General features: G+C 35.8%; 1 protein-coding gene across 1 annotated transcript; it reads left to right on the forward strand.

The window, feature by feature from the left end:
- Positions 1–1,382: 1,382 nt before the first annotated feature.
- LOC120424347 (uncharacterized) lies at positions 1,383–2,073 on the forward strand. Its single transcript, XM_039588440.1, has 2 exons — positions 1,383–1,651; positions 1,721–2,073. Exons 1-2 carry the CDS (start codon positions 1,477–1,479, stop codon positions 2,071–2,073), a joined length of 528 nt encoding a protein of 175 aa, XP_039444374.1. The 5' UTR covers positions 1,383–1,476.
- Positions 2,074–13,447: the final 11,374 nt, after the last annotated feature.

Below are 13,447 nucleotides of genomic sequence, written 5' to 3' on the forward strand. Positions count from 1 at the left end.
CACCACTTTTGCTGCCCCCCGATTTTGACCGGGGATTGGCACCGGATCCGGTTTTATTAGATCTTTTCGGTCTTAAAAACAGAGGCACAGCGGCCAAAGCCCTAATGGCCTCAGAAAGGACCTGAGGAAAGAGAGGGGGGAGGGGGGTGGGGTTAAGGCACACGCACATTTGAATATATTTATCCTTAAAAATATTTTATGTTTTATTCTGCCACCCACCCCCGCCCAACGCAACAGAGGCTTCAGAAAATAGTGTGTGTCGTTTTTTCGATCATAAAGTATATAATGAGCATTAGTTGGGAACGGCGGGAGAAAGCGGTGGAAGTCCTTCGTCGAAAAACGGTTTTATTTCGTGCCGTCGTCAGGCCGTCATATTGGGGGGCGGATTAGGACCACCGCGCCGGTTGGATTGACGTAAAATTGTAGGGGGGAGGGGGGGGGGGTGGGGAGGGGATGCTGAAAGCCCCCACGATGCGGGATCTGTTTTTAGTTTACAGCCTCCACTGGGTGCGCTGTGGTGGTGGTGGTGATTATTCTTGGAAAAGTGGAAAATTTAGGGTTTGAGGGTTTCCTGACTTGGAATCCAAATAAAAATTATTTAAACATAATTGCTCACAAAAAAGACGACAATGCATTTCTTTTGATGTTTTTATATTCAATGCATTTCTTTTTAAATATTTTATATTCAAATATTCAAGGTTAAACATTAAAACGCGTTTTTCTCGGAACGTTGAAAAGCGACGTGTGACGATTTAGCTCGACGGCGTCGATATTACAAAACAAATCCATGCAAAATCAACAACATTATTCTAATCCAAAAAAAAAGTTTAACCACAAGACTGGGTAGAACAAAAAAGCTACAAGTGTAGGTCCAAAAAATAAATTTTGATGATTTCCAAAAAAAAAATATTGTAGACACAATTTATTTTTGGTTCAATAATTTACTGCTGTTTTTTCGACCGTATCAGTAATTTTTTAGGTTAGAAAAAAAACGTCGGAAGAAGAGAACATACAAGTGTTTTGATTCCCCAAACAGACCGAAAGCCAAACCTAACCTAAAAATTCAATAATTTAGTAAAACAGTGTTGTTGCGACACACCGTGCAACGCCACACTTTTTAGTCAAGCGCCCAAACACTTAAATGATTCAATAAAGCTACATCTTAGATCTAATTTGTTTGTGTTTGAATTTCAATCCAATCCATTATCAAATTCAAGTGTTTGAGCGATTGACTTTTTGGTATTTTTTGACACCTAATTTCCATTCGGGTGGATCAAACTTTTCAAGTGTTTTACTCATGAATTTGCCCCACTGTGCTGAACTATTTAAAGTGATGAGGAAAACACTTGAAATTGATCTTGTTTTGATTTGAAATGCAGTTTCGTCAGACTTTGCTTCTTTTCTTCATTTGTGTTTTGGCGGTCCGGTGTGTTCGTTTTTCGCAAGCCCGAATGACCGCGTGAGTTCGCTGCCGCCATGTTCCTGTCCAGTAAATTGCCTGCCCGGTTTGTGGCCGCGAAGACGCGCATCGCCACAAGGCTGCATCCTCGGGCTCAGGATCCGTATGGCCATCGGAAGGGCTCGGTCTCCCGGACCCGGAAAGAGGCCAACTTTGGCGATAGAGGTGCTTTTCCGCAGATTCACCCAGTTGGTGAGTGGGGGAAAGATTTTTTTGTGGGGTTTTGTTTTGATTTTTGGATTTATTATGTGTGATTTGCAGGAAGGATGCGATTGAGCTGCAGATGCCGTACCAGGAAGCGTTTGATGAAATTAAGGAAAACAACCGCCGGGCGCTGGAGAATCGGTGAGAAGCAGGATTCGAATGCATTCCACCCAGGGGCCAAGCAATGCGTCATTCGGATGGTCAAGGCACAGTTTGATTCGATGGAACCTACCGCGGTTCCGAATCAACAAGAAGATTCCCCGGGGGCCTCCATCTCCGCAGAAAGTGGTGGTGGCGAACAACCCGAACCTGACCAGGAGGACGATCCTGAGAGCAGGGACAACCGGAAGAAGAGACAATTCAACAACAACAACAAAAAACAAATTTCCATTTTTGACAAGCAAAGTTGATAGAAAATAAAAGCTGTCAAATTAACTTCATGACGCAACTTCTTCTATTTTTTAACAAACCGAAATCCATTTCTATTTCACACAAACATGAATTGATTATAGAAGGAAAAACCATTTAAAACCAATAGATATAAATAATATAAAACCAATAGATATTTTTGTAGTTGTTGACAGCATCTTAAGGTGCCCAAAATTCAAGTGTTTTGCGATTGATTTTTGAGTGCTCTGTACACCCAAACGGCAGTCGCATGATTGTGATACATGGCTGCATGAAAGTATATCAGAATCTGCATGAAAACTGTCCTCATGCATTTTTTGCGATACAGGGGTATGGCATTTTTGCCCGTTACCGACAATTATCGACATTACCGACTGCTGTTTACTGGTATTGCGAAATTTTTTTTTAACATTACGATATTTGAACCATAAACTTCTTGATTGTTGATCCGACATGCTACCACCGCGCCATGGACGCTTGATGATTTAGGAGGGACAGAGCACCAACTTATTCTTCTCTCTTGAGTGTAGCTCGGAGACGCGCTAGCATTATGTGTGTTGGTGAGAACTGCAGATCGCTGACATGTTTACACACGGGCAAAAATGATCCACGACCTTGCTGCAAAAAATGTAAAATGTAACATTTTCTGCAGCAAATCCACTGTTGCAGATTTTGAGATATATTTTTCCTTTGGGTGTACAGCAGGGCCAGATCATTTTTGCCCGCGTGTAAACATTTCAGCGATCTGCAGATCTCACCAACACATATAATGCTGGCCCGTCCCTGAGCAACACTTCAAAGAGAAGAATATGTAGGTACTCTTTCACTCACATTTCATCAAGCACACAGAAAAAAAAATGATGGTAATATTCATCAGGAAATGGTGACAGATTTTGTGGCAAAAAAAAATGATTAATTTTACCCCAGAAAATGATGAATTTTCATCAGTTTTTGAGGAATATTCATCAGGTTCACATTTTTACACATTTTCTATGTAATATTAATCTTAAAAAGAGGTAATATTCAACCTACCAAATTTTCAACATTCCAAAATTCAAAATTCTGTGCATCCATGGCGCGGTGGTAGCGTGTCGGATCAATAACCAAGAAGTTGGTGGTTCAATCCTCGTTCTGATAAGGGTTTTTTTGTGAAATACAACCAAAAAGCCGTCGGTATTGTCGATAATTGCCGGTAACGGGCAAAAATGTCATACCCCTATATCGCAAAAAATGCATGAGGACAGTTTTCATGCAGATTCTGATATACTTTCATGCCGCCATAGGGGGATGGCGTCGCTATTTTTAAACCACATTTTCCAATTTTTCTCATCGAAACCGTCTACTTTATCGACTTCATTTTGCTGGGCGAGATTGGACGCCGTCTATTTTTAGACGATGACTCAGCACTTTTACACTCTTGCGCTTAAAAAAACCAGGTGGCAGCACGATGTAACGCCACGTCCCTATGCATCACAATCATGTGACCGCCGTTTGGGTGTACCGTTGTAATTCTTACCTGCAGCAACTAGAGTTCACCTGTAAAACACCTGCGAAAGGTCACTTAATTGTCTAAGGACCAAACCGGAGTCCGTGAGTACACAGCAAAAAATCCAATGGTAAAATCGCATGCAAAAGCATGCACATCACCTTCGTCAAAATAAACACTTAATATTACACACTGCATGTACAATTTTTGCAAACACAAAAAAAAGTTGCAACCGACGGGATTCAAACCAAGCACCAACAGTAAGGACTGGCGCCTTAGCCCACTCGGCCACCAGACCGATGAAGAATTGAAAGGATAAACGCATATATGAGCTTGACATTTCCGTCAAGTAGGTTTCCCATACTGATGGGCTACATATTTTAGGGTGTAAAATTACATAAAATTGCATAAAATAATGCAATATTTATTTTACACCCGGGCCTTTTACACGGAGCTGGATTACTACTTTTTTAGCTGTGTACACAGTAAAAAATTGTGTAAATCCGGAAGGTGTAATTTTTGAAAGTAGAATATTACCACTTTTATGATGTAATTTTACCTCAATTTAGACTGAGAAAGTGACATTACATCAGAATAGTGGTAAAATTATACATTTTCAAAGGTAAAATTACAATTTTTTTCTGACATAAAAGATGTACCCCTTCCCAGATGTAATATTACCATGATTTTTGTTTACTCTGTACCTAAAAAAGAATAAAAACACTAAAAATTATAAGTAACTTACCTAAACATAACACACCAACAGGACCTGGAAGAACAAAGGTAACCAGTCCAATATTGGACCAGTTTAGCAATGTTCTCGTGCCAGAAAAGGAAGAAAAGTGGATCGGGAAATCACTTCTTGAAAGTAAGCCTAAGGAAATCAATTTACTATTACTAAATAATCAAAAAAAATTAGTATGAGTTGCTGATCAACAAAAACTTCGGCTACTACAAAAATCTGGTTCACCCATCCGAACAAGTGTTAATTTGAAAAAAAAAATCTCATAAAACATTAAAATAACGCATTTGTTTAAAAAAATAACCAGCATAAACAAATCAACCTATCACAGATTTAAGGCCGTTGCAAATATTTTTCAAAGTTTAGAAAATTTGAAAATGTTAGAATTTAGATTATTGTTATGAATAAGCTTACAAATATTCAAATTTTTGGTAGGAAAACAACTGTTAAAATGTTTAAAGTGTTTTGTGATACATTTTGCTTCAAAATTTTGAATGCCGGGCTTGAATTTTTAAATTTAGTTTTTTAGCCTCCCACCCCTCAACCTTAACCAGAGCTGAAGGACAAAAACTTAAAATAAAATTTGTACCAGCCTTAGTTAATTTACAAGAATTGAACATTTCTTTGAAATATGTTTGAATTCAAAATTGTAATTTCTTATAAAACATATTAAGAACGGCTTACTTATAAAACAATTCAAAAAGTCACAAAAAATAATAGAATCAAGAATTCTTTATTTAAAAAAAAAAGTTTTGATTAGAAAAACCTAAAAAAAATATTGAACGTTTATGTTTGAATTTAAAAATAAATCACAAATAAACAGCAAAAACTGATATGAATTATTTTGAAATTAGAATGGAAAAACCAGCAAAAATATTACTGAAACAAAAAAATAAAATATTTTGAAAAAATAATATAACTTTCAAAAATAGGAAAAACCAGCAAAAACATTTCTGGAACAAGTGTGAATTATTTTGAAAGAGTTGTAAAACTAACACAAATAGTAAAGGAACAAAAAACAAGAAAGTATATCACTTTCTTTAAAATTCGTTTAAAATCAGTCCAAAGAGCCACGAGATATCGAGAGATGGAGCTCGGATTCGTGATCAGGGGCAGAAGTTACTGTGAGTTGGCGGAGAGTGACCCTAGGATAAAGTACAAATCTCGACTTTTTTTTGATTAGGTCCTATAAACATATGAAAGACAATAGCTTATTGGACCTTTTAAAAAAAACTCTAGAAAATTCAATATTCTACCTTATAAACTTATAAACATGGATTGTTCAGATCTTCAATCTCTTGATAACTCATGTAATGATGGTTCGCATGTTTGATCCAGATATCATTTTCATCAAAATACATGTGATCCGACCTCTGAAAAGTGTATAATTAACACTTAAGTACTGACAACTTTTGATAGGGATATCAAATTTTCAAATTTTAAAAATTGTTGTTTTTTTTGTTGTCTTTCTAATGCTGAAGTTAAACAAAAAATATATGAAATTACGAGTTTCTCACAAAACCACCCTTAAAAAGTTTTTTCAGGATAAATTTTTATGTTCTGAACTAAACAAATTAATTTTAAAATGGTGACAAAATCGGTTCATCAAGTGCCAAGATAATCAACTGCAATTATGTTGATCAACGTCACACCAACACACACACATTTGCTCTGTTTTTTATTCTGAGTCGATAGTTCATTTCACTCATTGAAGAAGGTAAAAACTGAACAAAAAATAACTCCCTATCTTAAGGAAATAAGTTAAAATTAAATCTATACTTGAATAATATTGAATTCAAGAACTGATCAGCAAGGTCCATGAAATCGTAAAGATTTTATATTTGAAAAGGATCACAATTTATAATGCAAAAGTTGACAGTTCATAGAGGTTTTACTATTTTAGTTTGAAAATAAAACCGATTTTTTTGCTTCAAAATTGCGGTCACCATACCGCAATCCTGGACGACCTCTTTCTCCGATGATGGTCAATAACAACCCACCCACGAGAAACGCGCCCGCTCCCGAATCACTTTTGGCCCGTCGAGCATAAAACTAATGAAACTTTCCTATTTTCCATCCTGTGTTTGCGCAAAACACTCCCCCTCGAGAGGCACACTTCCCAAACCCCCCACTTAACCGCTCCCACGTTCGCCATCTTGGCAAACATTAAAAGCGGAACATATATTTATAGAGTTCCCAGCGAAATGAGCGGAGGCCCTGGGAGAGGGCGAGCTTTCGGCAGCTAAAATTTATATTCCGCCTTAAAATTTTAACTGCGATAATCAAAGGCTGCCCCCTCCCCCCACTCGAACTCCCTTCCAGTGGGTCCGAAATACGCATAAAAACCTGACGGTTGAACCACGTGGCGTTAAAAAAGACGCCCCCCCCCCCTCCCTTCCTCGTGTGTCACTAGGCCAATGGGACCAACCACCCCCACGTTTATGTAGAGGAGGCGCAGTGACAAAATGACCCCTTTGATGAGTAATGGGAAAAGTAGAAATGTGTGTTGTTTATGATGAGGAGGGGTGGAGGTGGAGCAGCGTACCCCAGCAGCCTCCCGTGGGTTAGTTTTTAATATTAATCAACCGAGCTTTTTTTATGGCGCAGAACCAGTGGAAACTACCTACCTTGCGGAACAGTGCTGATGGGCGCAGAAGCTGTGAGTACTATTTGAATATGTCCTTAATAGGTGGAATAAAGTGTTCCATTGGATTTTGTAATGGAGTAATTCTCTACCAACTACTGAAAAAGTTGGTCGACGTTGATCCTGGCCGTTCATGGTCACCCGCGACAGACACGGACAACGAAACAAAGAGAAACGCAAAAAGTAACCTTTTTAAAACTGTTTTTTCTTAAAATCGCGATAACTCGTGATAATCATGAGCAAACCCCTTATGTTTATATAAAAAAAATTAAAATTGTCTGTTCTACAACTTTGTAGAACATTATTAAACTTTAAAAATTAACCCTGCAAAGTTAGATAAAACACGAAATTTCAAAATGAAATTTTTTGTTCCAAATGAAAAAATGACCCTTCTGAGTCAATGTAGATTCGAAAAGGACATTAAATTTACCATAAAATGACATGTTCCAATTTTTTTTACAGTTAAGTAACGGAAAATGGCAGATGTTTTAAAACTTTTTTAGTGTTTTTTTCGATGAAAAATACGTTTTTTCGGAATTCTGAGTACGCCATCAAAGAGGCGTCTAATTTTACATAAAAGTCCCTTTGACACCAAATTTCTATCTCATCACCGTATCAGGCTGCAAATTATTGAAAAACTCCTCTTTTTTCGCATGTTCAAAAATGAAAGGGGTCGTACCGCCCCTCCGTCACGAGATATCGAAAAACGGACCTCGGATTCGTGACGCGGCATTCGAGCAGGTTGTGCTCGGGTGTTAGTTGAATTTATAAAAAAAAAATAAAGTAATCTCCCGGGAGATTTTGCTTTTCATAATGTAGGAGATATCACGTCATCTTATGCGCAAGGCCTTACCGCTCGGCGGCGCATGTGGTAATGTGGCAAATCGAAAAGGCGTTGGGGCAACTGCTATGTGAGTTGGCGGAGAATTACCCATTTACGTTTATTTACGAATTTCAACTGTAATAATATCATATTTAATTATTTTTCATTAAAAACCGGCAACTGGAGCACGGCTTGTCTAAAGGTTATTTTTATAAAACTTGAATGAACCTCGGTAATTCTTTCTGGAGCTTGTCGGAGACACTGTCCCGAGTCAGGGAAACTGTTTTTCAAAAAAATATATCGGTCAAAATTGATTATATCTTTTTTTGAAGTTTTACTTTAATATATTTAAGCAAAAATCATGAAAAAGTATTAAAGAAATAGCTGAAATTAAGATATTTTTTGTTTTTATTTCATCAAAACATCAGTTCCGAGTTCCTTAAACATGTCTTCAATATCCTACATCATGGAAAAATGTTTATCTGGGTCGTCAGTTTCGATAATAGCCGCAAAATAGGTTTTTTCCTTATTTTTTCCAAATTAACCGTAAAACGGGGTAACTTTGATAGCCACCCTTTTGATAGGTTTGAGAATTTTTCGCAAGATGAAGAGTACACATTAAATACGTACGGAATGGTGTACAAAGTACCTCAAGGAGAACTTTTCATAAATTTTTGAAAAGTTTAAAAAGTTAGTTAACTATAATTACGAAAATGTTCATGATAGGCATTATTTCAAACTTCTCGAAGTGTCATGATTTTCTCAATGAACATGATTTTGAATCGGAAAACGGAATGCATTTTCGGATTCTTTGGACAATTTTCCACTAAGAGAAGGTAAAATAAGTTTGTAAATAATAAGTAATATCAACAAAACATTTTTTTTTTTAAACTTCAAATTTATAGGCAATTTCATTTGAACAAATTTCATGTAAAATGTGAAAACTTGTGTTTCGTGCTTTGAGCTCAGTTTAAAATGCAATATAAATCGATATTTTTACAAACAAAACTAGTTTTAACGAATTTAATGAATTTTTTTGACTTTTTAGCAATGTGACCTAAAATCATCAAGAAAAACTATGACTATCAAAGTTACCCCGGAATTCAAACTAAGAGATTTTAACGTAACTATTTTTCTAAACACTATTGATTTTTTTATTTTTCAAAAATAGTGCATGGACTTTCTATGGCCTATACTAGTACATGTGCTAAAAATAATAAGGCCGTTGCAAATTTTTTTCAAAGTTTATGTTTCCCCCCCCCCCCCACCCTTCAAAGTTGGGCAAAAAAAATATTTTTTCGAAAAACTTCAAAATTTTAATGAAAATTAAAGTTTAACCATCTGAAAACCAGTTAAAATGCATTTTTCCGCGTTTATAATCATATTTAGCATGTTTGAACTCCTTTGAAAACATTTTAAATTTTCATGAAATACCAATGTACAGTCCCACGAAAAGTTTTTTTTTTTTCCAAAAAAAAATTTCGTCAATACCTCGATATTACTAATGATTGGAAAGCAACTGTACGGCTGTAAAATGCATTTTAAAACCCTTTTTACATCCAAATGTTGAAAACTAGGCTTGTAATTTTTTTTTTTTTGCCCCCCCCCCCCCCTCGACTTTGGTCAGAGCCGAGGGACATAAACTTCAAAAAATATTTGCAACGGCCTAATCTTAAGAAAAACCTTACCAGTTGGAAAATATTCCAAAAAAAAATTGAAATCCTATCAAAGTAACCCCGGTTTACGGTATATGGAAACATCAACTTATTGTATTTCAATTGCTTTTGTCGATTGCAATTAAATACTCTGATATCATTAAATTAAAAAAAAATAATCAAATTTCATTGGTCGCTGCAAGTTTTTTTTATAGTTCAATTTTTCAACACACCAGTATATTTAAAAAAATCAATGAGGCATGATAACATTTATAAAAACAAAATTTGGATCCTATTCTTCTTTACAAATTATCCTTTTTGCGTTGTTGTGCAACTTAACTAAAATATTTTATAACGATATTATACACAAAAAAATTTTTTATTTTTTTGAAAATGCATATTCAATAGTTTTTCATGAGTTATTCATCGAATTTCTTTAAACTATTAAAATTTTTGAACAGTATATTTTTTGCTCCCTGAATTCTTCACTCATATTGAGACATTTTTTAATATTTTAAAAATATTTGCAGTGATCTTTGTTTCCAGTATGGTTAATTTGCTTTTTCAAGCATTTTTTAAAACAAAGATTTATCCCTTAAGAGTTGGTTTGAAAACTATATGGATTTTTGCTTACTCATTTAATAAAAAAACAATTTTAATCAAGTTCCTCTAAAAAGAAAAACTAAAGTAAAGTAAAAACTGTTAGAATTATAAATTTAGTGTATTTATTTTTTATTTTTACGAAATGAATAATATTGTTTTCTTGCGCCATTTTTAAGTTAAATAATTGATTCTGAAAATATCTATAGAGAAATAATAAGAATCAAATTCAAACATAAAGCATGCTCTAATTTCAAACAAAAAAAAAAAACGGAAAAAATACAAGTTTAAAATCCAAAAAAATACTTTTAATTAGCAACATTTTATTGCAAAAGTAAAAAAAAAGTATATGTTCGTAATTAAATGTTAAGTACAATTTGTGAAAAATTGAAGTGATTTTTTTTAGTTTGGACAATCAACTAATTTATTGAATATTTGATGAACAGCCTAAAGGGCCGGTCATAGATCTATTTTGAAAAGCTGTCACGGGCCGGATAAAATGGCTTGTCGGGCCGGATCCGGTCCGCGGGCCGTACGTTGGGCAGGCCTGGTGTAGAGAAAGCTGCAAATTTAAAAAATATTTATTCCCTTTTGGTCCTCCTACTACATGAACCACCCTTATGACCTTAAAAAATATGTATAAAACTATTTAAAAGTTTGGTAAAACTTTAAAGTTTGGCCATGCCGTTTGCGTACGAAATTGTTGTATTGAGGCACCGTAAATACAAAATTTTTATTCAACAGTACGCTTAAGTCGCTTATCAGAGTTTTGTAAGATGTTCAATAATTTGTCCACGTGTTTTCTACAATTTAAATCCAACTCAAGATTTTTGATTCGTCAGCCTGGAATTAATTTAAGAAGTAGTAGGACGAAAAGAGAATAAATATCACTGAATTTTAAAATTTGCAGCTTTTTTTACACTAAAATTGTTGTAACTATTCAGAGATTTGAGGTAATAGCTTGTTTATTCTGCAATTTTTTCAGGGATGTTATTTGCTACAAATCCACGTCAACAGTTTTCATAAACACGAATAAAGTTGATTTTTCCAGATGAATTTGAAAAAAAAAATAGGAAAAAATCTATGTTGCGGCTATTACCGAAACTGACGACACAGATAAACATTTTTCTATGATATAGGATGTTTAAGGAACTCCAAACTGGTGTTTTGATGAAATAACAACAAAAAATATCATAATTTCAGCAATTTATTTAATACTTTTTCGTGATTTTTGCTTAAATATGTTGTATAAAAACTTCAAAATAAGATAAAATCAATTTTCACCGATAGAATTTTTTGAAAAACAGTTTCCCTGACTCGGGACAGTCCCCCCAACAAGCTCCAGAAAGAATAAACGAGGTTCATTCAAGTTTTATAAAAACAACCTTTAGACAAGCCGTGGGAGCAAAGCAGAACATAAGTAAAATTAAGACAGCTTTTTAAGCCAAATTTTTTGCATAGTGTTTTGATTTTAGTATTGATTTAATATAAAACAGGAACAGAACAAAACAGTTAGTACACCGATTTCCAATTTTATTGCTTTAAAATTTCCTGTATCTATTCAGACTCAATTCCCGACTCAATTCAGCGATTTCAAAAAAGTTTCCACGTGGTTTATGGATGGTCCCTTTTTTGAAATATTGATTGTTTGCCGGAATAATGATTAAAAATTAAATAATTTCAACAGCACAGCAAAGAAGAAAGTTATCGTCTTCTTATTCCAAAAGTGTCAGTCTTACGAATCTTATGCTGCAGCAATCTGATTGTGAAAATAGTCAAACTTCGTTGTTAATTATTCAGTAGACAATAATTGTATAAAGTACTTTAAAAAATGTATCGATGATTCTGGTATTTATTTTAAATACCATAATATTTGTAATAATTATCTAAGTGCACAATACTCTGGTTGATTTGCACCGTTAAACATCTTTTTTTCATTTAAAAAGTTCCTTAGGTTGATGGTTTTATGAAACCCCTTCTCAGAAAACATTCTTATACTAAATCGCACTGCTCACTCATCCATTAATCCCCCAAAGTTATAACTAATTCAGCTCTCCATCAACTCCTCAACGGTCAGCAGCAGCAGCAGCGCAACAGCCAATTCAACCCGCGCCCTCGCACACACACACACGTACATCACACATACACACCCCCACCCACACTCAAACTCACATGCTCACTCACCTGTCCATCTCCGCCTTTCACCGGCGAGAAGGAAAATCGTTACAAGCTGAAAAACCATCACAAACTAAATCACTTAAAAATGTTGCTCCTGACAGGTTAGCTGCCTCGGAGTAGGGAGTTCCGAGGGTGGTAGATCGTCTCCAGGCCCACTAGCTGGACCGGGCCTTGTCTTTGGGCCGCCGTAGCTTCATAACTGGCCAGCGTCCAGTTGTTTAAACTTGTGCCGTCGTGCCGTCTCTTTCCAGCGCGCAGTTCGTCCTTCTTTCATCAAGCCAGCGGAGAAAGCAGCCTCCAAGACTGCTGGCTGGACCAGACCAGGGGGTTGACCGACGTACACGGACTTCATGGAATGGAGTGGGAGACGGATTTTGGAAAGGGTGGAGGGTTGGGTCCGGAGAGCAAAACTTCTCGTTTCGCTTGACCGTTCTGATGTGGTCAGAGAAATGTGGAAAATAATAAGAAAGAAAGGTCCTTTTCCTCCGGAGAATAGTCCAGCTGGGCTGGCTAGAGTTTGGGGGCCGCATCTCGGAGATCTCGGTCGGTCGGTTGGTTGGTCCGTCCGTACGTAGGAAGGTAGGTACGATACCTTCATTTATGTAAATTGCAGACTCACACAGCAAGGAGAGACCCCGAGCGAAGAAGAAGAAGAGATGCCTCCCTTTTGCTTGGCTGGACCGGTTCGAGAGTCCGGACCAACGACGGAGTGTGGTGTCCAGTGGGTTCCTTCCTTCTGCGGATGGACTGCTGGCCAAAGGGTGCCGCGCAGATATTTTCCAGCAGAGTCGGATCGTAGGTGAAATGAGCCAACTTGTTTACTTTTTGCTTTTTTGCTTTTTTGCTTTTTTGCTTTTTTGCTTTTTTGCTTTTTTGCTTTTTTGCTTTTTTGCTTTTTTGCTTTTTTGCTTTTTTGCTTTTTTGCTTTTTTGCTTTTTTGCTTTTTTGCTTTTTTGCTTTTTTGCTTTTTTGCTTTTTTGCTTTTTTGCTTTTTTGCTTTTTTGCTTTTTTGCTTTTTTGCTTTTTTGCTTTTTTGCTTTTTTGCTTTTTTGCTTTTTTGCTTTTTTGCTTTTTTGCTTTTTTGCTTTTTTGCTTTTTTGCTTTTTTGCTTTTTTGCTTTTTTGCTTTTTTGCTTTTTTGCTTTTTTGCTTTTTTGCTTTTTTGCTTTTTTGCTTTTTTGCTTTTTTGCTTTTTTGCTTTTTTGCTTTTTTGCTTTTTTGCTTTTTTGCTTTTTTGCTTTTTTGCTTT

Source organism: Culex pipiens, chromosome 1 (assembly GCF_016801865.2).
Source record: "Culex pipiens pallens isolate TS chromosome 1, TS_CPP_V2, whole genome shotgun sequence".
Taxonomy (NCBI): Eukaryota; Metazoa; Arthropoda; class Insecta; order Diptera; family Culicidae; genus Culex; species Culex pipiens.